We start from the raw sequence: 20,923 nt of genomic DNA, 5'->3' as shown, positions 1-20,923 counted from the left end.
TACTTTGGCTTCTCTGAGGCTTCCTCAGGACCAGAATATCCCTGATCTGCGTTTCTGACCTTGACTCTGATACCTCTGTTTGAAGTGTAGGAAGGGGTTGCAAAGCAATGGTAAACCCTGCTGTCGTGAGAGTGTGCTTCCTGTGTCCCTCATTTACCCCCGTACTTGTGACTTCCCTAAGCATGCCTCTACTTCCTCCTTCAGGGTTTCTTTTTCTCTTGCCTAAGTAAAAAAACAAAACAAACCAAAAAAATAAACAAAAAAAACTTTGAAATCTATTCCAGCAAAATGAGCGAAGAAGTAATTTATGTGTTTTTCTAAGTCACTTGATGATTCTTAGAATTAATAACATGTAAAAGCAACGTGTTTCATAAAATAGGGCAGATGTTCTAATGTGGTTTATGCTAGTTGAGATGGCAATCTCCAGAGCTCGGTCGACCTGATTATATACAGAAATGACGTCTGTAGTCAGTTGTAGAAAACAGGCAGTTTTCACGTGCAGAAAAATCTTGAGTACCTGAAGACTCTTTCTGAATATTAATTACCAGCGGCCTCCCATGCATACTAAGAGAAAAGTAAATGTACGTTTAATAATATTAGGCAGACTTTATCAAGGGGCTGCATGTTTCTGGAAGGAAAAATGTGAATTGTGAACTGGGCAGTGACCTACCTATTGGTCAGGTGTATCATATAAACCAAATGTTGCTGGTTACACACACACACACACACACACACGGATAGCAGTGTGAAACTAAACTGTTTTTACATGGCCTATTAGATGGTCTTAGAAAGACAATGTCTTAGAATAATTTTGTAGAAAACTTTATTCCAAATGGTTTTCTCAACATGAAGCTTTTTTTCCTTATCCATTCCTTTATTTTGCTTTTTGTTTTCTCCTGTGCTGTGGAACTGTCTTTGGATATGGCTAAAAACCCTGTTAAATAACCCTCTCATGAAATGACTTCGGTTTTATCCAAGGAATGGTCTAAACCAACTCATAAAATTATTGGGATGCCAGTTCATTAAAACATCTCAGATGAATGTTTCAGGCTAAAATAAAGTGGAATATAAAAATAATTTTCTCCAAAATACAAAATTTGATTCATCCAGCTTAAATCACTAGAAGACAAATTTAGTGTGTTGTAGATGCAAAATAAATTAAAACAACTTTCTCCCAATGACATTCTTTTTTAAATAGGTCTCTCTTCAGTGAATATTCATTCATTCTTGCATTTCGGTCTGGTCCTTTTGGTGATTAAACCAACCACCTGATACTGCTCACTTTGGGAAGTATATGCATTATTTTAGGCCACCAGTGTGGCACTTAGGAAGGTGGGAACGGCTGATTATTTAATTAGCATTTCATAAGTGGCAGAACAGTTAATACTCTCAAAGTGCATGGTTTACTCACGGGAAGTGTTTATTCTCCAAGTGGATCAGACTGTCACAACACTGGAGAATGAACATTGTTTACATAAAATTTGATAAACACATTTTAAGAAAAGAAACACTTCCACAGGCTGATGGCTGGTGAAATATGTCACCCTTTTTACTAGTCGACAGCCGTTTCACTTGCAAATCAGTTTTCAAGTGCTATTCCTTAATACGGGGCTGTCATGTTTTATTTCTAACTCATACAGCATTTAGGCATCAGCAGACTCAGTTTTTATCAGCTAGCATAGCCCTAACTCTCCATATAGAAGCCACTCCCTCACTTTAACAGAAATTTCATGAAATGGTGGGAAGTCCTCTTGAAGGACATAATGGCTCATTTAAAAACTGTAGCCTGAAGGCAAGTAAGAAGCCACATACCTGGCAGGCAGAAGCCCGTGACACATTTTTAATCCTTTCAGACATTCATTAGAATCTGCTCCCTTATTCCCTGGTAGAGATACTCAAGGAGGCGACCAAATCTGGAGTCTGCAAAGTTCTGATCCCATGCAGCCCAGCTTCCTGGGGTTCAGTTCCTTAATTTCAGCAGTGGAATTGGCCATGCCAGCCCAGTTTCTAAATAGCATCCAAACCCTTCAAGAATCAACACCAAACTCAAATATAAGACCTTTTCCCTGAGAGCTGCTACTCCCTTTCTCTTGACCATCCTGTGACTTCTAGCGCAGGAAACCGAACCCAGCACACCAATCCTAGATTCTGAGACCAGTGAAATCAAACAAATGAATGAAACTAAACTCCCAAACAATGAAGGGAACCAAAATTCAGCTAGACTCTTTGTGGTCATGAAGTCCGTTCACAAAAATGAATGAATTGCTGCTTTTTTGGTTCGGAATGCTGTTCCATGTTTCCTTCTGGGAATGCATTTTCATCTCGGTGTCTTCAGTTGTTGACATTCTTAGAGGCAGAGGAGCTCAAGGCACAGTTCTTCCTGTTTACTGCTCTTTTGCAAAAGACAGAAAAATCCATGTCATTGGTTGATTACAGCATCATTTATTGGACTAAATGAGCTCTGAGAATGAGCAGCACCAAGTAACCCCGTGTTTCACACGCTTTGAAATTAGTCCCCATTGCCTTCGGTTTGGATGGACGGGGCTGCAGGACCGCAAAATGAGAGGTTTATTTAGCGCCTGGGAGAAGCTTCTAAAAGAGCTTAAGTCCTCATTCCTTCTAACATCTTAACAGCTGTGCAGTTTCTTACAAAATATGTTTTATCGTTTCAAGAAATGCTGTTAACCTCGCAGTTTTAAAACTGAATGAACAAGGCCTCTTGGACAAATTGAAAAACAAATGGTGGTACGACAAAGGAGAATGTGGCAGCGGGGGAGGTGACTCCAAGGTCAGCCTCAATGTCACCAAAAGCGGGTAAACAGTATGTATAGTAATAGGTGCATCTGCTGGGAGACGCAGCTTGGACATCCCCCCCCCACCACCACCCCTAGAATTGCCAGTCCAGTCCCTTCGAAACCCAAGTATGCAATTACTGTCAAAGCAAAAATATTCGCAGCCGTTACCAATTTGGGGGACACACGAACAGACCTCATTACAAAAGTGCCTGCACCTCTCTGGCTTCACAGAGGTCATGGGTCAGACCCTATAGTCCTGCAAACCCCCTTGTAGAAAGCAGGAAGGGATCCAAGCCTTCGAAAGGGCAATTCAGTGACGGGAGAAATGCAGACGCAGAGGGGAAGTCTGTCTCTTTTGGCTTGTGTGTGCTGAGACCCCTACAAAGTGTTTTTGAGTAACAGCAGTGACTTGACACCTGCCAAGAATACCTTCCAGAAAAGCCATGTCTCCACCCAGAACCCTCACACTTCATTACGTAGCAAGTTAAATCAGAGATGGTCATGTGAACTAGAATTTTTTGCCTTCGTAAATGGATCAAATCACAAAATGATCAACTCCAAAAACAAGACCCTTTCAAGCCCATCTCCAATCAAAAACACTGGCCACATATTCACTTAAGGAATATTAACTCTTTTTATATTTTGGCGCCCTAACTTGCCTACAGTGTTCTGGCAGTTTCCATAAAAACATAAGGAAATACATATTTATATGCAAAGAAAATTATTTAAATTTACACTCCTAATCTACTATTTTCCATGCAAGTTAGAAATAGAAGAAAACATGCTCTGATAGCACCAAAGAAAAGCAAAAATTTTCTAGTCCATTAGAAAAATTTTGCTCACAAATATTTACTTTTATCACCAGTGTAAGAGAAGTACAACAATGCTTAACATTCCACAAAAATGATTAACAAAGTCCTATTTTAGTGTCCATTAAAACGTCTTTTCAGAAAAAAATAAGCAGAGCAGAAACGTACACACAATGGAAAAGTCTGTAAGAAAAGTCACTTCCGTTTATTTCACTGAGGGGCTGGACAGCTCAGTTGGCTTTTAATCAGTTTGTAGCCCATCGATTGTTTGGTACCAAACGGACACTAAATATTTGTTGTCAAAAAATATATGTAAATCTAACCTTGTAGCGCTCAAAAGTCGATCTGTTGTCCCCATAGGTATGCAGTAACTTACTTCACCAAACATGAGCTACAAAGTGATACATTCTAAAATGTTACTTCAGATCTTAAATGTTATAAGAATCAACATAAAATAGTCCCCCCAGATGATATCATAATATGTCCTGTGTCCCCTCAGAAGTTCTGTTTTCATACTAAAAACCATTCCTTGTAGGTTGTTGACTGATGTACTATTGCCGAGCGAATAGGTGATCACATCTAAGTGTTCATAATGCACGACTTTGAATTTGTGATAAAAGGCAGTATTTTAAATGCCCTCACCTAACTTAGGAGGCACTAGCTGTTTCATTTTTGTTTTGTACCTTCTACAGGTGACTAGTTTTCTTTTTTAAAGTTATCCCATCCCTCCCGTGGGGCTTGATCTTCCTCAGAGGAGGTGAGACAAGGAGGAGAAGGGCTCAGTTGGAGAACAAAGATAGTTTTTGAGCTTTTGCTGAGTATGAAGCCAAGGCAGGAGCAATATTAAATGAGGCCAATTCCGTGTAGGGGGAATAAGCTCATTCAGAGGCCCTGGCCCAAGCATGCTGAAATCTGGCGTCGTCTGACTTTCAAATTGTTGGGAGAAAACTCAGCTTTCTACTAGTGATGCATCTCACAGAGGGGGAAAATCATGGAAAGCCCGCCCCCCACCCCCTCCATGAATGGGTTCCTTTGAGGAGACAGGTGACCCACCTGCCACTGTCAAGCCTTCCATTCAGCAGCAAATTTTTAAGTTCCTGCTTTCAGTAGGCCACGCACCATATTTGTGGGGAAAAGAGAATTCTCTTTTTCTCAAGGAGCTCATGATTTAGTAGACCTGAAAACTGAACTGGAGTCACTGTGGGAGCGTCTAGCCACAACCTGTGGCTACAGAATAATCCGTATCCCTCTCACCAAGAGTTTTTCCCAGAGCGCGAAGTTCTGACCCAGCTGCCTGCAGCCAAAGCTTCATGCTGAAATGTAAACATTTAAGGAAAGAAGTAAGAAAAAGGGTCCTGCATCTTAAAAAATAATAAAGTCGAAAGGCAGGATTTGGGGTATCCAAATCCATTTTTTAAAATTTACTTAATAATATTAGTGCAATGTGGTCTTTTCTATGATCAGAAGAAATTTATACTTACTCTTGTGAATAAAGTAATAGAAGTTTACCATTGGCAGTAAACCAGTTTAAAAATATCATTGCAATATCTAAAACTCATTTTCCCCTCTGATGAATCTGATACGGTTTAGTCAGAGCACAGACTGTACACAGAATTTTATGTCAGTTTTTGATGTGAGTTACTTACTCCTGGTTCTAGCTGGAAATTTTGGCAAGGCCTGTAATCATTAATGATCTATAAAATTATTGATTTTTTTGTTTTATACCTTATTTTCCTTTACGCATATAAAAACAGGCACACTCAGAAATGTGGACATTCGTATAAAAATTACTTCGTAAATGTGATTACCGAATCATGTCTTCTTTAGGAATTATATTAGATCACATGATACCCGTTTCCAGTTTAGCACTTGGAAGACTGTAGCCCATTCCTGACTTTAAAGTATGTCATAAGTGGCCTTCTCCCCTTTACCATAGCCATAGACGCCAAGGCAAGAATGAAGGGATTATTAGCAAAAGTATGAGTTCATAAGCAGGAAAAAAATGCGGCAAACAAAAGCCAGTGATCTCTCAGGAACACATTCCTTGCTCAGTGCCCAATACTCCGCCAGTTGACCCTTGAGTTTGGTTCCCGATGAAGATCTTAAACTCAAAATTCTAATCTACTCACAGCCCCTAAAACCAGCTCTCGTGGTGGAGAGCAGAAGGAATAAAGAGGCAAGGGGAGAAATGAAGGGAGAAGGGGAAGGTAGGACCTTGAGGACACCCCTTCCAGAAGAAATGGAAAGAAACTCTGCTTTCTTTTCCTTCCCTTTGCAGCATTCCGCATGGAGTCCTCCTCCCGGAGCACCCTAGTCGAGAAGTGCAGTGTAGGCTCATAGAATACACCTGTGCACGTATTAGAAAGGCTTTTGGTGGGGACCTCAACACTCTTAAGAGTATCAGTTAAAGGAAAAGCTTGCTCAGAGTTCAAAATAATTTAAATACAGCAGCCCTGCAGAGCACCTACTCTGAGTCAAATACTTGGTAACTGCTCTCCTACAAGGACGAATGAGATGAGGCTTTTATTCCCAAGTAGTTCACAACTCATCAAGAGACCTGGGGTGGGCTTTTGTAATCACTTCACGAATGGCGGTCATGGTGTATAGATAGTAAAGCCCACATTGGGACCAGACTCACCAAACTCCCCAGTTTACCAAAATCTTCATCCTACTCAACCCCAAACTCGGCATTTAGTAGAAAGTGTTAAATAGTGCTCATACTAGATTTTGTTCCAAAACACAATGCCATTTTCTAGCAATGAGGCAAATGCATATTACTTCTTAAATGGAATGAGTCTTATTAAGAGGTTATAAAATAGATATAAAAAATTAAATCATAATGAGAAAACAGTTAAAACGATAAACTTAACACCTTAGAAACTTTTTTCCAGAATGAACAGTTCAACAACAACATAACAACAGAAAAAGTTTTGGCTTAATTGTTAATCAGAAAATGCAGTTAACCAGAAACTCCCATTTCTTGACTCTTCCATTGCGAATGTTTTTAATTGCACAGGCTATCAAGTCAGACTATTACAAACCCTGATTCAGCAGCTACTTCCTTGCTGTGTGGCTAAGATGATTTAATCTCTCCATGCTTTTGTTTCCTCATTTGTAAAATGCAGTTTATCATAGTATCCAAACATATAAAATGTTTCCAACACGTGCTGGAACCTAGTAAGGACTCCATCAGTGTCAACTGGCATCATCACCATCATCATTACTGTATTGCCTAGCTGTGCAGTTAAGTTAGATTTATGGAATTAATCCCCTAGCAAATCAATGCATGTCATGTCTCTCCAAGTGCACTCAGTATTTCCTAGAAAAAGTGAGGTGTTGGGAGACAGAGCCAGACAAAATGATTGGGGCAGCCTTAGAAATGTCAAGAGAAATTCAATGAATCTCTCTCTGAATGTTTGTAAAAGCAAAGAGAAGCAGAAACCAGCCAAGCACAGAAACAGAACAAGGGATGTCAGGAGTTACCACTCCCCGTCCATCCTCTTGGACTTTTACTTTATACAACAGAGGTGTTCACATGGGAATGGAAACCGAGGGAGTTCGTAGATTCCTTGGGACACTGAGATGGTGATGATTGGCCTTTTCCTCGAGACTCCCTATATAACATTGAGTACCAAAAGACTCAAATATGGTAGAAAAGTGAGGTTTTATAGGACTAGAGTTTGTTCATAAAAACCTTGGTTCCCCTGAGCCTGTCATGGATCTGGTGGGAAGCATCCGTGGAGTACATTCTAGTCCCTCCCCTTTGTACAAACGGCATGTTAATGTGATGGACTTGAGATAGTGATATTATTTAGGGAAAATACCACAATCCAGAACTAGAGTGTCCGCATGGGCTGCTACTTTCACCATTCACGTCTCTGTCTTCTGAGGACTTTCCTGGACCCTTTGTCAGTACCACATGCTCCCTCCTTCTCTTCCAACCCGTGTAGACCTGCTTTTACGGCATACAGTAAAATGCTGCCAGCTGAATCACAGTGTAGGGGAGAGCCCAAACCAGTGTGAGCCAGGTTCTCTGCACACCTGTCCATCTGCAGCCACTGCCATTCATTTCGAAAGGGGTGTGGGCACGCGGAGCTTGCACATCTTGCATGACTCCCTCCGTCTTGCTGGGAACCTTGTCAACGCTCCAGCAGCACTCTCCAGGCCAATAGTTTTGGGTTCACAGTAATTGCATACGTTTTATTTACCCCTCCTCCCTAGCAGTATGCACCTGTTACCTAAAGTGATGGAGCAGGCCCCAGCCGCCGGCCTGGTTCTCCACCTGGGCCTCCGCACGAGACACAGCGCCTCCTGTGGCCTCTGCTCCGTCACTTTGCCATGCGATTCTAATGTAGTTTGACTTGAATAACATAAAATAACATATATAATGTTATTTATGTTATTTTCCACGTGAAGAACTCCTGTAAACCTTGCCGTTTTGAAACTCAGTGAGGCAGGCGTCTTAGACAAGCTGAAAAACAAGTGGTGGTACGATAAAGGTGAATGTGGACCCAAGGACTCTGGAAGCAAGGTCAGTCGTCGCCCTCCGGGGCGCCCCCTTGTGTTCACAGAGCCATAGCCGCGAGCGCTTGTCACAGGGCACGACCCACTCACCCGCCCCGCGTGGCCCATGCCGTCTCGGAAGACTGCAGCCCGCTCCCCCCTGCTCAGGCCTGGGTGCAAGCCCAGATTAACCGCAGGAGCACCTACAGGGACCCAAGTCCTTCTAGGATCCTCGGGCTCACCTACCACTCATGCGAGTAGCGCTTCTGGGTTTCGTGTGTTTCGGAGGCGAGAGCCACGAAACCTGTTGTTTGAGGACCCGGTGGGGTCTCCAGACAGGAGGTGGGGGACTGTCCGGTAGCTGTCCAGAGACGGAGGTTAACGTTCACCCTATGGCACTGGGAGGTTGTCTGCCGTCACTGTGTCGCTGAGCGTTCCTCTAGTTGAAGAGCCCCCTTACAGCTTTGCGCTGACGGATGTGCAGTGGACCTTCCGGTGGGGCTCAACAGAGATGCTCTTACTAGATCAGCGTTTGCAAATGATGTCCTCAAGGTCAGATCTCTGCTTCGTGTTTCCTTGTTAGTCAACGCGGAGATCTAGAGACCTGATTCACTGAGTAGGAGTAAACAGTGGTGCGGTTACGGTGCCATTCCAGTGTATCAGAGAATCTAGTTACCTGAGCAAAATAACAGACTGTAACCAGTGCCCAAAAGCCCTAGTTGAGGATTCTCGAAATCTTTAGCTTTTTTAAAAGAAGAAAAAATATTCGTTATTCTAAGACGCGAAACAAGTAAATGGCTTAAATAGGAGAGCCTCCATTCAGTTAAGAAAGAGACCAGTAATGTCTCTAGATGCCTTTTCGGGGTTTATCCCTACGTTTTAATCAGCTTTTTCCATGTCTTTGAACCAAAGTGGAATGAGACAAGCTTGGCCAAATAATGAAACACTTACCTCAAATCCCTGTGTCAAGCCAGAGAAGCATAAATATTTAATGAGAGATGATTTTAAAAATGAAATGACCCTAAATTTTGGCCCAATTGGGTAATGTCATGGCTAATTGGACCGTCTACGTAGTCCATCTTTTGAATTAAATACTCTCCTAATAAAACTATTTAAGTCTCTGAATCACAGTTTGTACAAAACCTGCAGCCGAGAAGATGACAGCCACGGGGCATCCTACAAGGGGTCTAACCCCAAATACCTTCTCAAATCACGTTACATAACATACGTAGTTCTAATCTATGAAAAAAATTCTGAAGTCCTGTTAAAATTTTAGTATCTTCTAATCTTATGTTTGAGTATTTCCAAATTTATTATGAGGTAGTATGTAATCTAAAGCTCTGGAGAATAATATGTCTGAACTATTAACTGATCAAGTATTTTTAAGTGGAAAGAGAATCTTACTTTTTAATCAATAAAAATAGTCCTAGATTTGTCCATACAAAAATAATTTATGTCTCAGTTAACCATGGTAATGTGTATATTTTTAAGTTACCTAACTGTGGTGCATACATAGTTATTCCTAAATAGTGTGTAATATGTAAAAATGACTTTCTAGTCATGACTTTCTAGAAGCTTTCCCATATACCTGTGACTGAACAAACAAATGAGTACCCTAGCACATTGTTTACATGTATTTGGTAAAGCAACAGTGAAGAAAATGTGAAACTGTTAGCTAAAAAACAAAAACAAACAAAAAACTTAGTTCCTTAATTAGGAAATGTGAAGTGAAATTTATACAAGAGAAATTTCAGACATTGCAAGTGTAAGTAATGGCAGGAAACTCAAAAGACGTCCCTTCCCATGTAACTGGGTTTTAAATATGCCATTTTCAAACTTAATAATAAGCCCACTTCTGCCACCCTGTGTAAATATATAAATGCTTTTATATGGCTAGGCATAGTGGCTTTCACTGCATATTTAATAATGATAAAACATTACAAATTTTATTGAATGTAATTACACACAGTTTTATTGGTAATCATCATAATTTCACTTCTCCTGAGAGCTGTAAGCTTTCTGCTTAAATCCATAAACCTCCATCAGTGATTTATACGTGTAAATAATTTCAGGTTGCATTAGGCATTTGCTTTAATTAGCTGTTTGGATTTCGTGTGTTCTTTTGCCTTCCGGGTATGACATTTCCACAGCTAACTGAACTGTCTTTATCTCCCCCAGGACAAGACGAGCGCCTTGAGCCTCAGCAACGTAGCAGGCGTCTTCTACATTCTGGTTGGCGGCTTGGGCTTGGCTATGCTGGTGGCTTTGATAGAGTTCTGTTACAAGTCCAGGGCAGAGGCGAAGAGAATGAAGGTGGCAAAGAGTGCACAGACTTTTAACCCAACTTCCTCGCAGAATACCCAGAATTTAGCAACCTATAGAGAAGGTTACAACGTATATGGAACCGAAAGTATTAAAATTTAGGGGTAGGACTTAGGGCTTACTCCAGTGAGTGGGTGATGCATCCCGTCATTGCAGTGTTGTGACATGTCTGTCCAGTGGTGGCATTGCTTGCTTCTGATTACAGCTTGGGTATTTTGGAAAAACGTCAGTGCAAAGTGGTTCGGTTTTCTTTGGCTGCGGATGCACTGTTCAAAACTTTATGTTACCAATAGATATCTGCATTGAAAGGGGCAGAAAGACAAAAACAAACCTCCAGGATTGCTCTGCAGAATGATCTGAACAGCATATCCTACCCGAAATTTGGGAGAAAATGGAAATCAGTTCTGGGTTTCCTTCTCTGTGTACCAGGCTAATTCTACTTGGAACAATCCAATTTTAGGAGAATTGCTCACAAAGTCAGCATAAACCCATTTCAAGCGATCAAAGCTTTGACAGTTGCCTGTTTTGATAGTATTATTTGATACGATTATGTATTTGCATAATCCTAGCAATATGATTATGATTATGTATACAACTCCAAGCACCTAGTAAGGGCTCAGAAAATTTTAGCTCCTATTCTGTTTCACATTAACCATCATTCTATATTTTTTAAGAGCAAAACTCTGCTGTTTGCTCATCTGAAAGTACCTTGAGCCAGACCTTTAGATGGGAGTGACTGTCAGAGTCTTGACCCTAGTTCATATTTATTAGATGGGTTTCATCTCTCACCTTCACAGTATCACTAAGGTGGATGTGCATTGTAGGCAAGAGGCACGTTCTCCATTAAAACTGTCAGCAATGTATGTGTTCTTTAGGAGGATACAGGTAAAGATAAAAATTGCAGTGAATTGTTATGGCCTCTTTTTTTTCTCATTTCAATTTTTTTTAATTTAATTTTTTTCAGTGTTCCATAATTCATTGATTATGCACCACACCCAGTGCTCCATGCAATCCGTGCCCTCCTTAGTACCCACCACCAGGCTCACCCAACCCCCCACCACTCCCCTCCAAAACCCTCATTTTTTCTCTCAGAGTCCACAGTCTCTCATGGTTCATCTCCTCCTCTGATTTCCCCCAACTCACTTTTCCTTTCCTTCTCCCAGTGTCCTCCATGTTATTCTTTATGCTCCATAAGTAAGTGAAACTGTATGATAATTGACTCTCTCTGCTTGACTTAAAAGTAGACCAGAGCCCCACTTACTCACATCCTCTCACTGTGTCACAATAAAACAGTGTAAATATTCAGTGAAATGTAGGAAATGGAAATAATTTTTTAAGAATCTAAGTGTCCACTACTTTTTTCCTCAAATGATAGAAAGGAGTTTTAAAATAAGACCTGAAAGCATTTGTTACTGCTCTTCCTAAAATCAGGCTTCTAAGACCCATTTTCTAAAATTACATAGAATAGTCGACTGACTAGGCTGCTCACTCTGATTTCAATGGTAAGTGAGCCTTTGAACCCACAAGAGACATGCAGTGCTTGACGTAGCCGAAAGTCAGAAACACAATATAATTTTCATAAGCTGTACATCTGAGGTTATGTCAGGTAAATACCCTTGTTTTTGATATTTATTGTTACAAAAGCTATTGAAACAGTTTGTTAATATCTTAAAACAAAGAACAAAAGCCGTTCCCTTTTACCAAGATCTAGCTCTTGAGCTTTTTTCCATAATCTAGAAATTAGTGGATGACTGAGTGTAACTATACATAGATAAGCCCCACATGGTTCTTTCCCAGTTTTATGTAAAGGAATCAAGAACAAGACCCTCTGTTCACTCAGGTCAGAATGTTTTGAGCCTGTCTCCTGATAGCAAAACAACAAGCAAGGAAACTGTCAAGGTCTCTTGACCATTAGACAAATACTGTTACCTGAATAATTATACAGTGGAGGAGAGATTATCCCAAACTGAGAAAAACAACTCGTGACAAATTTTAAGAGTCAATTATTTGGATTTTATTCTGGAATGAATTTTATGTCTTAAGAAAAGGCTTTTCTGGTTTGGTTTTTTTGGGTTTTTGTTGTTGTTGTTCTGGTTTTTGGGGGGTTGTTTTTGTTTTTAGGTTTTTTGTTTTGTGTTTTTGTTTTTGTTTTTTTACATTTTGATTTTTCTTTGGCAAAGCAAAAGCATTCCAACTATCAGCAAGGTCCAAGGATAAGGTTGCAAAGAAAAGAAAATTAGGAAATTCTAGAAACAAACACTCATGGATGCCAGTTAATTGACAAAACCTGGGAAATGACTAAAGAGAGTTAAATTCCCAAGTTATGTACATACAGTTTCATGTAATAATGTTTTTGGAGTCAGAACCTGGCATTACAATGTATCACAAATTGCCCCTACAGTTAGGGTTAAATTTCTAAGACAGTAACTTTCAAATAAAAACAAAGCATTCCTACCCATGACTTTTAAAAAAACTTAATGGCATTCAGGGTGAATGAACTGATTTTGCACCTAAGAAGACTGTTGGTCACAATTAACAAAATTCTTGATAATCTAAATAATATTGTCCTTAAATCCCAAAAACATACCCTGAAATCTTCAGTATAGATAATATTTACTCTAAAAGTGATTATCCCTCACAGGAGCACTTACAACTGAAGTGATAGCCTTTTTTTTTTTTTTTAAGATTTTATTTATTTATTTGAGAGGCAGAGATCACAAGTAGGCAGAGAGGCAGGCAGAGGCAGAGAGAGAAGCAGGCTCCCCGCTGAGAAAGGAGCCCGATGCGGGACTCAATCCCAGGGCCCTGGGATTATGACCTGAGCCGAAGGCAGCCGCTTAATCGTCCCAAGGTCATAGCCTTTAACCTCAACAATCTAAACAGACCCAGACCACGTGTAAATTTATAAGAATGTTTTTTAGTCTGAGCAGCCTCTATGGGTTCACAGTAAGCTGAATAGAAATGGCATTTTCTGGGGACGCCTGGGTGGCTCAGCTGGTTGGGTGGCTGCCTTCGGCTCAGGTCATGATCCCAGCGTCCTGGGATCGAGTCCCACATCACGCTCCTTGCTCAGCAGGGAGCCTGCTTCTCCCTCTGCCTCTGCCTGCCACTCTGTCTGCTTGTGCTCACTCTCGCTCCTCTCTCTCTGACAAATAAATAAATAAAATCTTAAAAAAAAAAAAGGCATTTTCTGGAAGAAGCAGGAGATATAAGTATAAGAAATAATAAGAATGAAGAATGCTAAGATTAAAGGGAAAACAGCTGTCAAAGATTTATTAACTATTCTATTCAGTTGCATTCTTCTACAGAAAAGGAAAAATTTCTTAAGAGCATATGCTTCCTGTTTGGGGTGTTTTCCTTTCTTTGCAAAGGCAATCAAGAAAAGAAACGAAAATAAATTTTATGGCAAGAGCCTTCTAAAAATCCCTTCCAAAAACTATAATACTTTTATTAATTGCATTTCTTTTAAAAAAAAAAACTAAACCAGTAAATTCTAAAAAAATATTTAACTATTTTACTTAATGTTAAATGTTGAAAATGAATCTGACTTTGGTCTTGGTTCATTTTAATTTAGTGATGTGTAGTTTCTGTAGAGATTGTATCCTGACTTCTGACCTTTTTAGACTACTTGCTAAAGAAGAACTATGATAATGGCCTTGGTTTTTTATCTCAGGTCATTAACTAGCAGTTTGATTTTATCAGGGTATCTGATCTCTAAACCTTTACATTATACCATTTTCTGCCCCCATCACTAATTTCATTATTTAATATACAGTTATTTTAATACTGAAGTTCCAGAGCAGAACTAATACAGGAATGGAATTCCTAAAGAATTAGGTAAACTTAAATTTACCACAGGGAATTAAGATATAACTTAGAGAAATAAATGATCTGTGCCATAACAAACTTAGGCAATATCTTATTTGCCTGCTTTTCCTCTTAACATTAAAATTCAGTTATTAAAAAAAATGAACAAGGAGTAATTAGATTTACATAATAACACTGCCTGTTTCTCTTCTGTGTAATATTGTTACCTCCTACTAACTTAACATGACAGAGAACAGGAATTTAATGAGGATTTTGGAGACCGGACCCCATAACCTCTCAGTCTGAGAAGTCCCCCAGCAGTCAGCTGGTGAGGAGACATCCTCCCTTTCAGTGCTTCCCCTTGAAAGGCTTAGAGCTTCTGAAAGTATCAGTCAGCTTCCAGGGTAGGCATTGGAAGGACTTGATGTCACTGACTGTGCTGTTCTGGGTCATGTCTATACCTGGTGTGGGTGAATGAAGGTGTTTGTGGATAGATCTGTGTTCCGAAGACGGGAAGATCTGCCATGAATAGTCTATAGTTTGTTTTGACAGCACATCCCAGTTTTGAGGATAATGCCCCCACCATAAAGACATATTCTAGCGAGAGTCAGAGGCTCAGTTAAAAATGTTGTCTAATGTAGAAGAGAGATTTAAGCCAGACCCCAAGTGCTAGGGTGTAGAGGAGCCCAAGGGGAAAGCTTTGACCCACCCAGATTGGCCAAACAAAACCTAGCTTGACGATTTCAAAATTAGTTCCGGAACAGGTAGGACTGCAAACCCTGGACCCAATTCATTCTTCGCTGTAGTTGAGCTTTCCTCTCCTGTAATGCACAGTTTTCACATGACCAAAAGAATATTGGGAAAAAATGCAGATGTCTAATTATTGATATCTTGGTGTTTGCTGTGTCGCCTTTTGTCAAAGAAACAGAAACATTGTAACAGTCTACACTCTCTCTGTTTCCTTTCCATGCGCCCAGCTGACCTTTTCTGAAGCCATAAGAAACAAAGCCAGATTATCCATCACTGGGAGCGTAGGTGAGAACGGCCGTGTTTTGACGCCCGACTGCCCCAAGGCTGTACACACGGGAACTACAATTAGACAAAGTTCAGGATTGGCTGTCATTGCATCGGACCTACCATAAAAACCAAAAACATAATTGAGTGCCTTAATCAAACTGTGTTGGTGACCGACGGGAGCGCAGCCCGGGGCGTGCCGAGCAGGTGCCCTGGACCCGGCCTCTGGCCTCCGCGTCCTGATGCTCCCACTTCCGCAGCAGCAACGCGTGCATGAGCTCAGCTCGGAAACCCAAACTCAGATTTTATATCAGGAAAACTCACAATTTAGGTTTTTTCGGGGAGCGGGGTGGGGGGGGCTGGGATGGGCATATTAACAGCAACAAATCTCACTCGAGTGGACTTAAAAACTAATCAGACTTGCGAGTTAGCGCATCCAACTGTGAAGTTCTTGCTCCAAAAGGCCTGTCTTCACCGCAAGGGATAAACTAGCTAGAGAAGTCAGTGAACACGCTGACGTGGGTCTCCAGAACACCCACGTGGTCCGTGGACGACTCTCCAGCCGAGAAAACGCATCACGCACCTGTGGTCGGAAAGTAATCCACACTCATGTAAATCCTGTGAAAAAATTTAAAGGAAGTATTTACACTTATTTGGAGAAAACAAATACTGAAACATGCTTGCTTTTTAACTGATGTAAATCCAGTAGAGGACAACGCAATCCTTTTTTCTAACCATCTTAGGGAACAGTACATTGCAATAATTGATATAAATGCCATCACTGTAATAAACTTTAGAGACTTTTTTTTTAATATAAAAGCCCTTGGTCACCTCCTTGTTGCCGTAACCTCCACTCTGTCCCATGAGTCAGTGTCCACAGATCGCGTTTGTCCCACTACCGGAAACACAAACACGAAGACAGTGTTACCGTGAAATCATCCGTCCACGATGTAGAGTCAGAAGAGACTATGGGTCACTCATGGTATCGATCTTATTTATAATCTCATTCTGTGTACAAAATTGTGGTTTTTGTACCCACCAAAAAGAATAAAACAATGGACCTTCTTACACTATCTGCAGAGCTTAAAGTTTGTTTCCTATCGTGAATAAAAATTATTTGAGAAATCGTAAGACTATGTAGGAGGGATTGTAGAAGTCAAGTGTAGGCCATATCGGAACATGTAGCTAGCTCTTCTTATTTCCATATAGTAAGCTTACCCTCTTTTACGGATGTTTGCCTTGTGATCAGGTGAAATTGTCACAGATGGCGTGTCTGAATTGGGGAACGATCCGTTGTCGTTAACAGCAACATACCTTGTAATCGTGTGTTGGAATTTTACTTGACTGTATTTTGCTGCATAAAATAATGTCTCTTGGGCTTCTCCCCCCCATTCCCCTTGTTCCGTTTAAATTGCTTGAAGGCACGGATAATAGCTCATGGTAGACAAAAAAAAAAAAAAAAGAAGAAGAAGAAGAATTTGTCCTTGTTTTTTCAACTGGAAATGGTGAAGAAAATTATACCGATGTTTGTTTCCCAAACCCACCTTATGTTATGTATGGATAAAATTAACATGGTTCAAAGGAAGGTTTGGATCATCTGAAATAATAAATGAGTACTAGAGTACAGCTAACCATCACCCTACGTAGAGATCTTGTCAGAAAGCACAAGTTAGGATGATTTTGGAAGTGTGGCCTTGAAGGACAAGTTCCATTTCCCCAGGTGGAGAAGGCATGGAGAGCCTTAGGGGTCCAACGCGGTGCGTGTCCATAGACTGTCAAAGGCATGCGTGCCCCTGGATGGGCGGCAGCGAGCACAGGCTGCGACATCACACAAGATAAAGTTGGAGAAGGTGAAGGACCAACTACCTTGCTTCTACTTTGGAGATATCCACCCCCTTACCCTGCGATCTCGCAGTAAGAAACACCACGAAAAGCGCAGGTTTGACGATACATTCACATGCACGGTCCCCTCAGGAAAGTCCCCGGCTCTGAAGTAGAGCAGATGAGTCCCTCTACGACCTGGTCCCTACTCCTCTCTCCCGGGCGTCTCTCCCCTGACCCAGCCATCCCCACCCGCTCACCTCCAAAGCAGCACACAGGACACTGCATTCACTCTTTCCCAGGGCGGTCTCTTTTCCCTGACTGACTTGGAGTCATCCTTCAGTACCAAATCGAATTGCACCTGCCCTAGGAAGGTTTCCATGATGACCTGCCAACCGCTGCCTCCGAGACCAAGTTAGGTGCCCTTCTCATGTTCTCTCCCCATCACAGCACTTGCCACATTGTACTTGCCTGTGTACTTGTCTGTATACTGTCTAGACTGTAAGCTCCTTGAGGGCAGGGACTGTGTCTGTCTCGTTCACAGTTGTATCCCCAGCACCCAGCACAGTGCCTGGCATATTGTAGGTGCTTAATAAATATTTGTCGAATGAATTAATGAATTGAGTCAAATTAATTTAATTGAGTGGAAGAAGAAAGTATCTTTCCTCATTAACAGTTCCTAGCATGCATGTTAAGTAAACAGGTCAAAACAAGGGATGGGGGTGCTGGGGTGGCTCAGTGGGTTGGGCATCCGACTCTTGATTTCAGCCCAGGTCATGATGTCAGGCTTGTGAGATGGAGCCCCACACTGGGCTCCGTGCTGGGCATGGAGTAGGCTTGGTACTTTTCCTCCCTCTCCCTCTACACCTCCGCCCCAACTCAAAAAAGTTGAAGGGTGGTTGATTTTATGATGTTGTCCATCTCACTGTAGGACTGTGGCTAAGAATCAAAACAACATGGCCTGTCTAAATTCTGATCAGAGGAGACATTATTCCATGTAATTGTACCTACCTGTGGAATAATTTGCTTAGCTAAAGAAATTGTCTTAAGGTAATTAACCCAAACCAGGATTCTGGCTTGGTTTTTACCTATTATTCTAAAGAGCACTTTCATTTAAGTCTTGGAGTGGATAACTGAAGCAACATTAAAAAAGTTGTATTTCTCATAGTTTAATTTCTTTTTGTTTTGTGTTGTTTTCTTTCTATATTAGTAATAGTATCATATAGTGAAATTTCTCTATTTCTCATGGAATAATTCTGCCAAAACCAAAATCAGTACAATGGGACACCCTCTCCAGGCTACAATCTGAAGAAATGCTTTAAAGCTAGGTAATGTGATTTTAAAATATTTATGTTTAAATTAAGAACATTTAACTTAAATGTTCCATAAAGAACTAAATTATCAAGCAAGCAAGACTACCATCTAGTGCATAATTTCCTGAATCTGGTAAAACCACTTCTGAAGCTCTATCAAGCTGGTTAAATGTACACAATGACTGCATTTGGAAGCTATAAAGAACCCTCAGGGGAACCACTTTGTTACACTCAAGTCGATAGCTACTTATTAAAAATGCCAGCCCTACCCTTCCCAGCGCTAGCTTCGGGCTTGCTTTGGGCGGCTCCCTGGTCGCACCACCTGCTGACCGTCAACTCATTCATCCAGTCCCCCAAGGCAAAGCACACGGTAGGTATAAAATACATATTTTTCAAGGCATTAACACAACTTCAGCTATTACGTCAGTGTGCTCTACTAATTTTCCCAGAGAACAGAATATCCCAACTTGCAACACCGATGAAGTCCAACTAGAAATAAGCATTAAATGAAAGTGACGTTGGGGGAGTTTCTGAAAAGACAGATTGGAATTGTGTGGATTCTTTTGTCTTCTTAGTATGAGACTGCATGAAAAGTGTGCCTTCCCAAGCATGTTCATAAACAGCGTTTCATTTCAGGTGGTGTGGCAGGCTACTGTGCTTAGCAGTTGTCAGACTAGACACCTGTGTGGTAGGTGGAAGGCGTATCCAGTTCCTGAACAGCTAGTACCAGTGGTCTTGTCGAAAGGGGACTGTGCTGCTTTAAGAAATGATGTCGATCATTAGAGCAAAAGACAAAATTTGGAAACTATACCTCAAAAATAACAGAGAACTAAATTGTTTCCCATGAAATAGAATAACCTGTTGATTGATCATACAGTAACATCAATTACTGTCCTTGGAGGAAACGGCAGGTGCTCAGGGGAGTGAGGGAAAATAAGAGATAAGGCAAAGGAGACATAAAGAAAGCAGAAAGTTGGCAAAAGGCCAGAAGTACAGCCCTGAGTGGCCCAAAGAACTAAGGAGAACAGGGCTGTTTGACAAATGGTTTTCCTCTGTTAGGTGTGTAATGAATGCTTGATAAATTCCTCTTCCCACGACCTGCTTACAAATTTTCCTATGAGCTGCAGGCTGGCACTTGTGGTCAGATTAAAGGGAGTCATGGAAAAAATTCTAAATCCCATATTTGGGTTGATGCTAGGCCAGAAATAACCCTAATAACATGTTTCCTTCCCACAGAAATGGGCAGAAATCTAGATTGGGACTTGTCCTTCCACTTGGCAAAGAGGGAAGTCTTGTTCAAATGTTTTCTGGATCTGGAGAAGATGGTAGGTGTGAGAGGAACTCTATGATACATACATACATAAATATTTTATTTATTAATATTATAAATATTAAATTATTACTATATATTATATACAATAAAATTCCTATATAAATATATAATTATAAATATTGTGAATATTAAATTATATAACATTTATTTGTATTATATTTATATCACATTACATAGTATATATGTTTTATTAATTTTATATGAAATACAAGAGTGAATTTATATTTATCAATAATTTATTGACAAGTTAATTTATATAATAAATGACTATATTGATATTAAATATATATTATTTATATTATACCCATGTATTATTGTTATATAATTATAAATATTAAAATATAAACATAAATAAAATTTATAAATATTAAATTATAATGCCTCAATCATGGCTCCCTTGAGGGGGTGACTTAGGATATTTGGAATCCTGGAATCCTGAACCCAATGGGAGCCTGCTCAAACAGATTATTATGATTTCCTTCTCCATGTCTTTTCATTGGATCAACACTTCTAAAGTTCCTAAACATCTAGCAGCAGCTGAAAACTTTCTAGAGACTCATTGCGCAAGCAGAATAGGTCTGTAGTCATGGCAATCAGAGTTTCAATATATGATTGAATGAACTGATTGGCTAAATGAATAAAGGACTGAGTGGAGACCCTCGGAAAAAGTTGTCAGGAGACAACTGTTTCTCCTGTTTCAGTAGAAAGTGAGTTCTCCAGCATAAACATGAATGCCCTCAACATTTGGTAACAAAAGAAGAGATTTGGAATGACTTAGGCCATAGCTGGCTTCTCCTAAAGAATGACCTAATCCTTCAGTCACCTAAAATTGGTATTTTTCAGATGTCTAAAGAGTTAAGATTGATGAGTTCCATTTGTCTGAGAAATTTCCCAGAGCCATGGTTCCCACTGGTATTCTGTCTCTAAATCTAAGTGCAATTACAGTGTGGTGGCTCCATGAATATTCCAAGGACCACAGTCAGAGCAGGTGGCCTGTGGATCCTGGGCCTCAGACCTGCTCAGGATCTCTGAGGTTCGGTCCATTTGGCCTCCATCACGGCCTCTTTGTCTCAGCCTCACAGGGATACTGTCCCTCTCTCGTCCCACACTGCCCTTCAATACACTCCTGTGTTTCTCCTCCTCCTCCCATTCATCTCCCCACTGTCCGCCTCTCTCCCTGACCTTGACACCATTCTCCCCAGTGCC

At 40.6% G+C, this 20,923-nt stretch overlaps 1 protein-coding gene across 9 annotated transcripts in view; it reads left to right on the top strand.

Annotated features, from left to right (window-relative positions):
- GRIA4 (glutamate ionotropic receptor AMPA type subunit 4) overlaps positions 1 to 17,619 on the top strand; it is a 407,250-nt gene extending 389,631 nt beyond the window's left edge. For 3 of the 9 annotated variants that reach the window (XM_044257740.1, XM_044257742.1, XM_044257743.1), the window contains exons 15-17: positions 8,021 to 8,135; positions 10,286 to 10,420; positions 15,214 to 17,619. In XM_044257740.1, coding sequence (XP_044113675.1) covers positions 8,021 to 8,135; positions 10,286 to 10,420; positions 15,214 to 15,378 — 415 coding nt within the window. In that variant the 3' untranslated portion in view covers positions 15,379 to 17,619. Of the gene's footprint in view, positions 1 to 2,673; positions 2,789 to 8,020; positions 8,136 to 10,285; positions 10,534 to 15,213 lie in introns of those variants that run through there. The other 6 variants (XM_044257741.1, XM_044257745.1, XM_044257744.1 and 3 more) reach the window with 6 other exon arrangements.
- The last annotated feature ends 3,304 nt before the right edge of the window (positions 17,620 to 20,923 follow it).

Source organism: Neovison vison, chromosome 7, assembly GCF_020171115.1.
Source record: "Neovison vison isolate M4711 chromosome 7, ASM_NN_V1, whole genome shotgun sequence".
Lineage (NCBI taxonomy): Eukaryota > Metazoa > Chordata > Mammalia > Carnivora > Mustelidae > Neogale > Neogale vison.
Note: the sequence above shows the minus strand (reverse complement) of the source record. Positions and strands in the feature narration are given on the sequence as shown.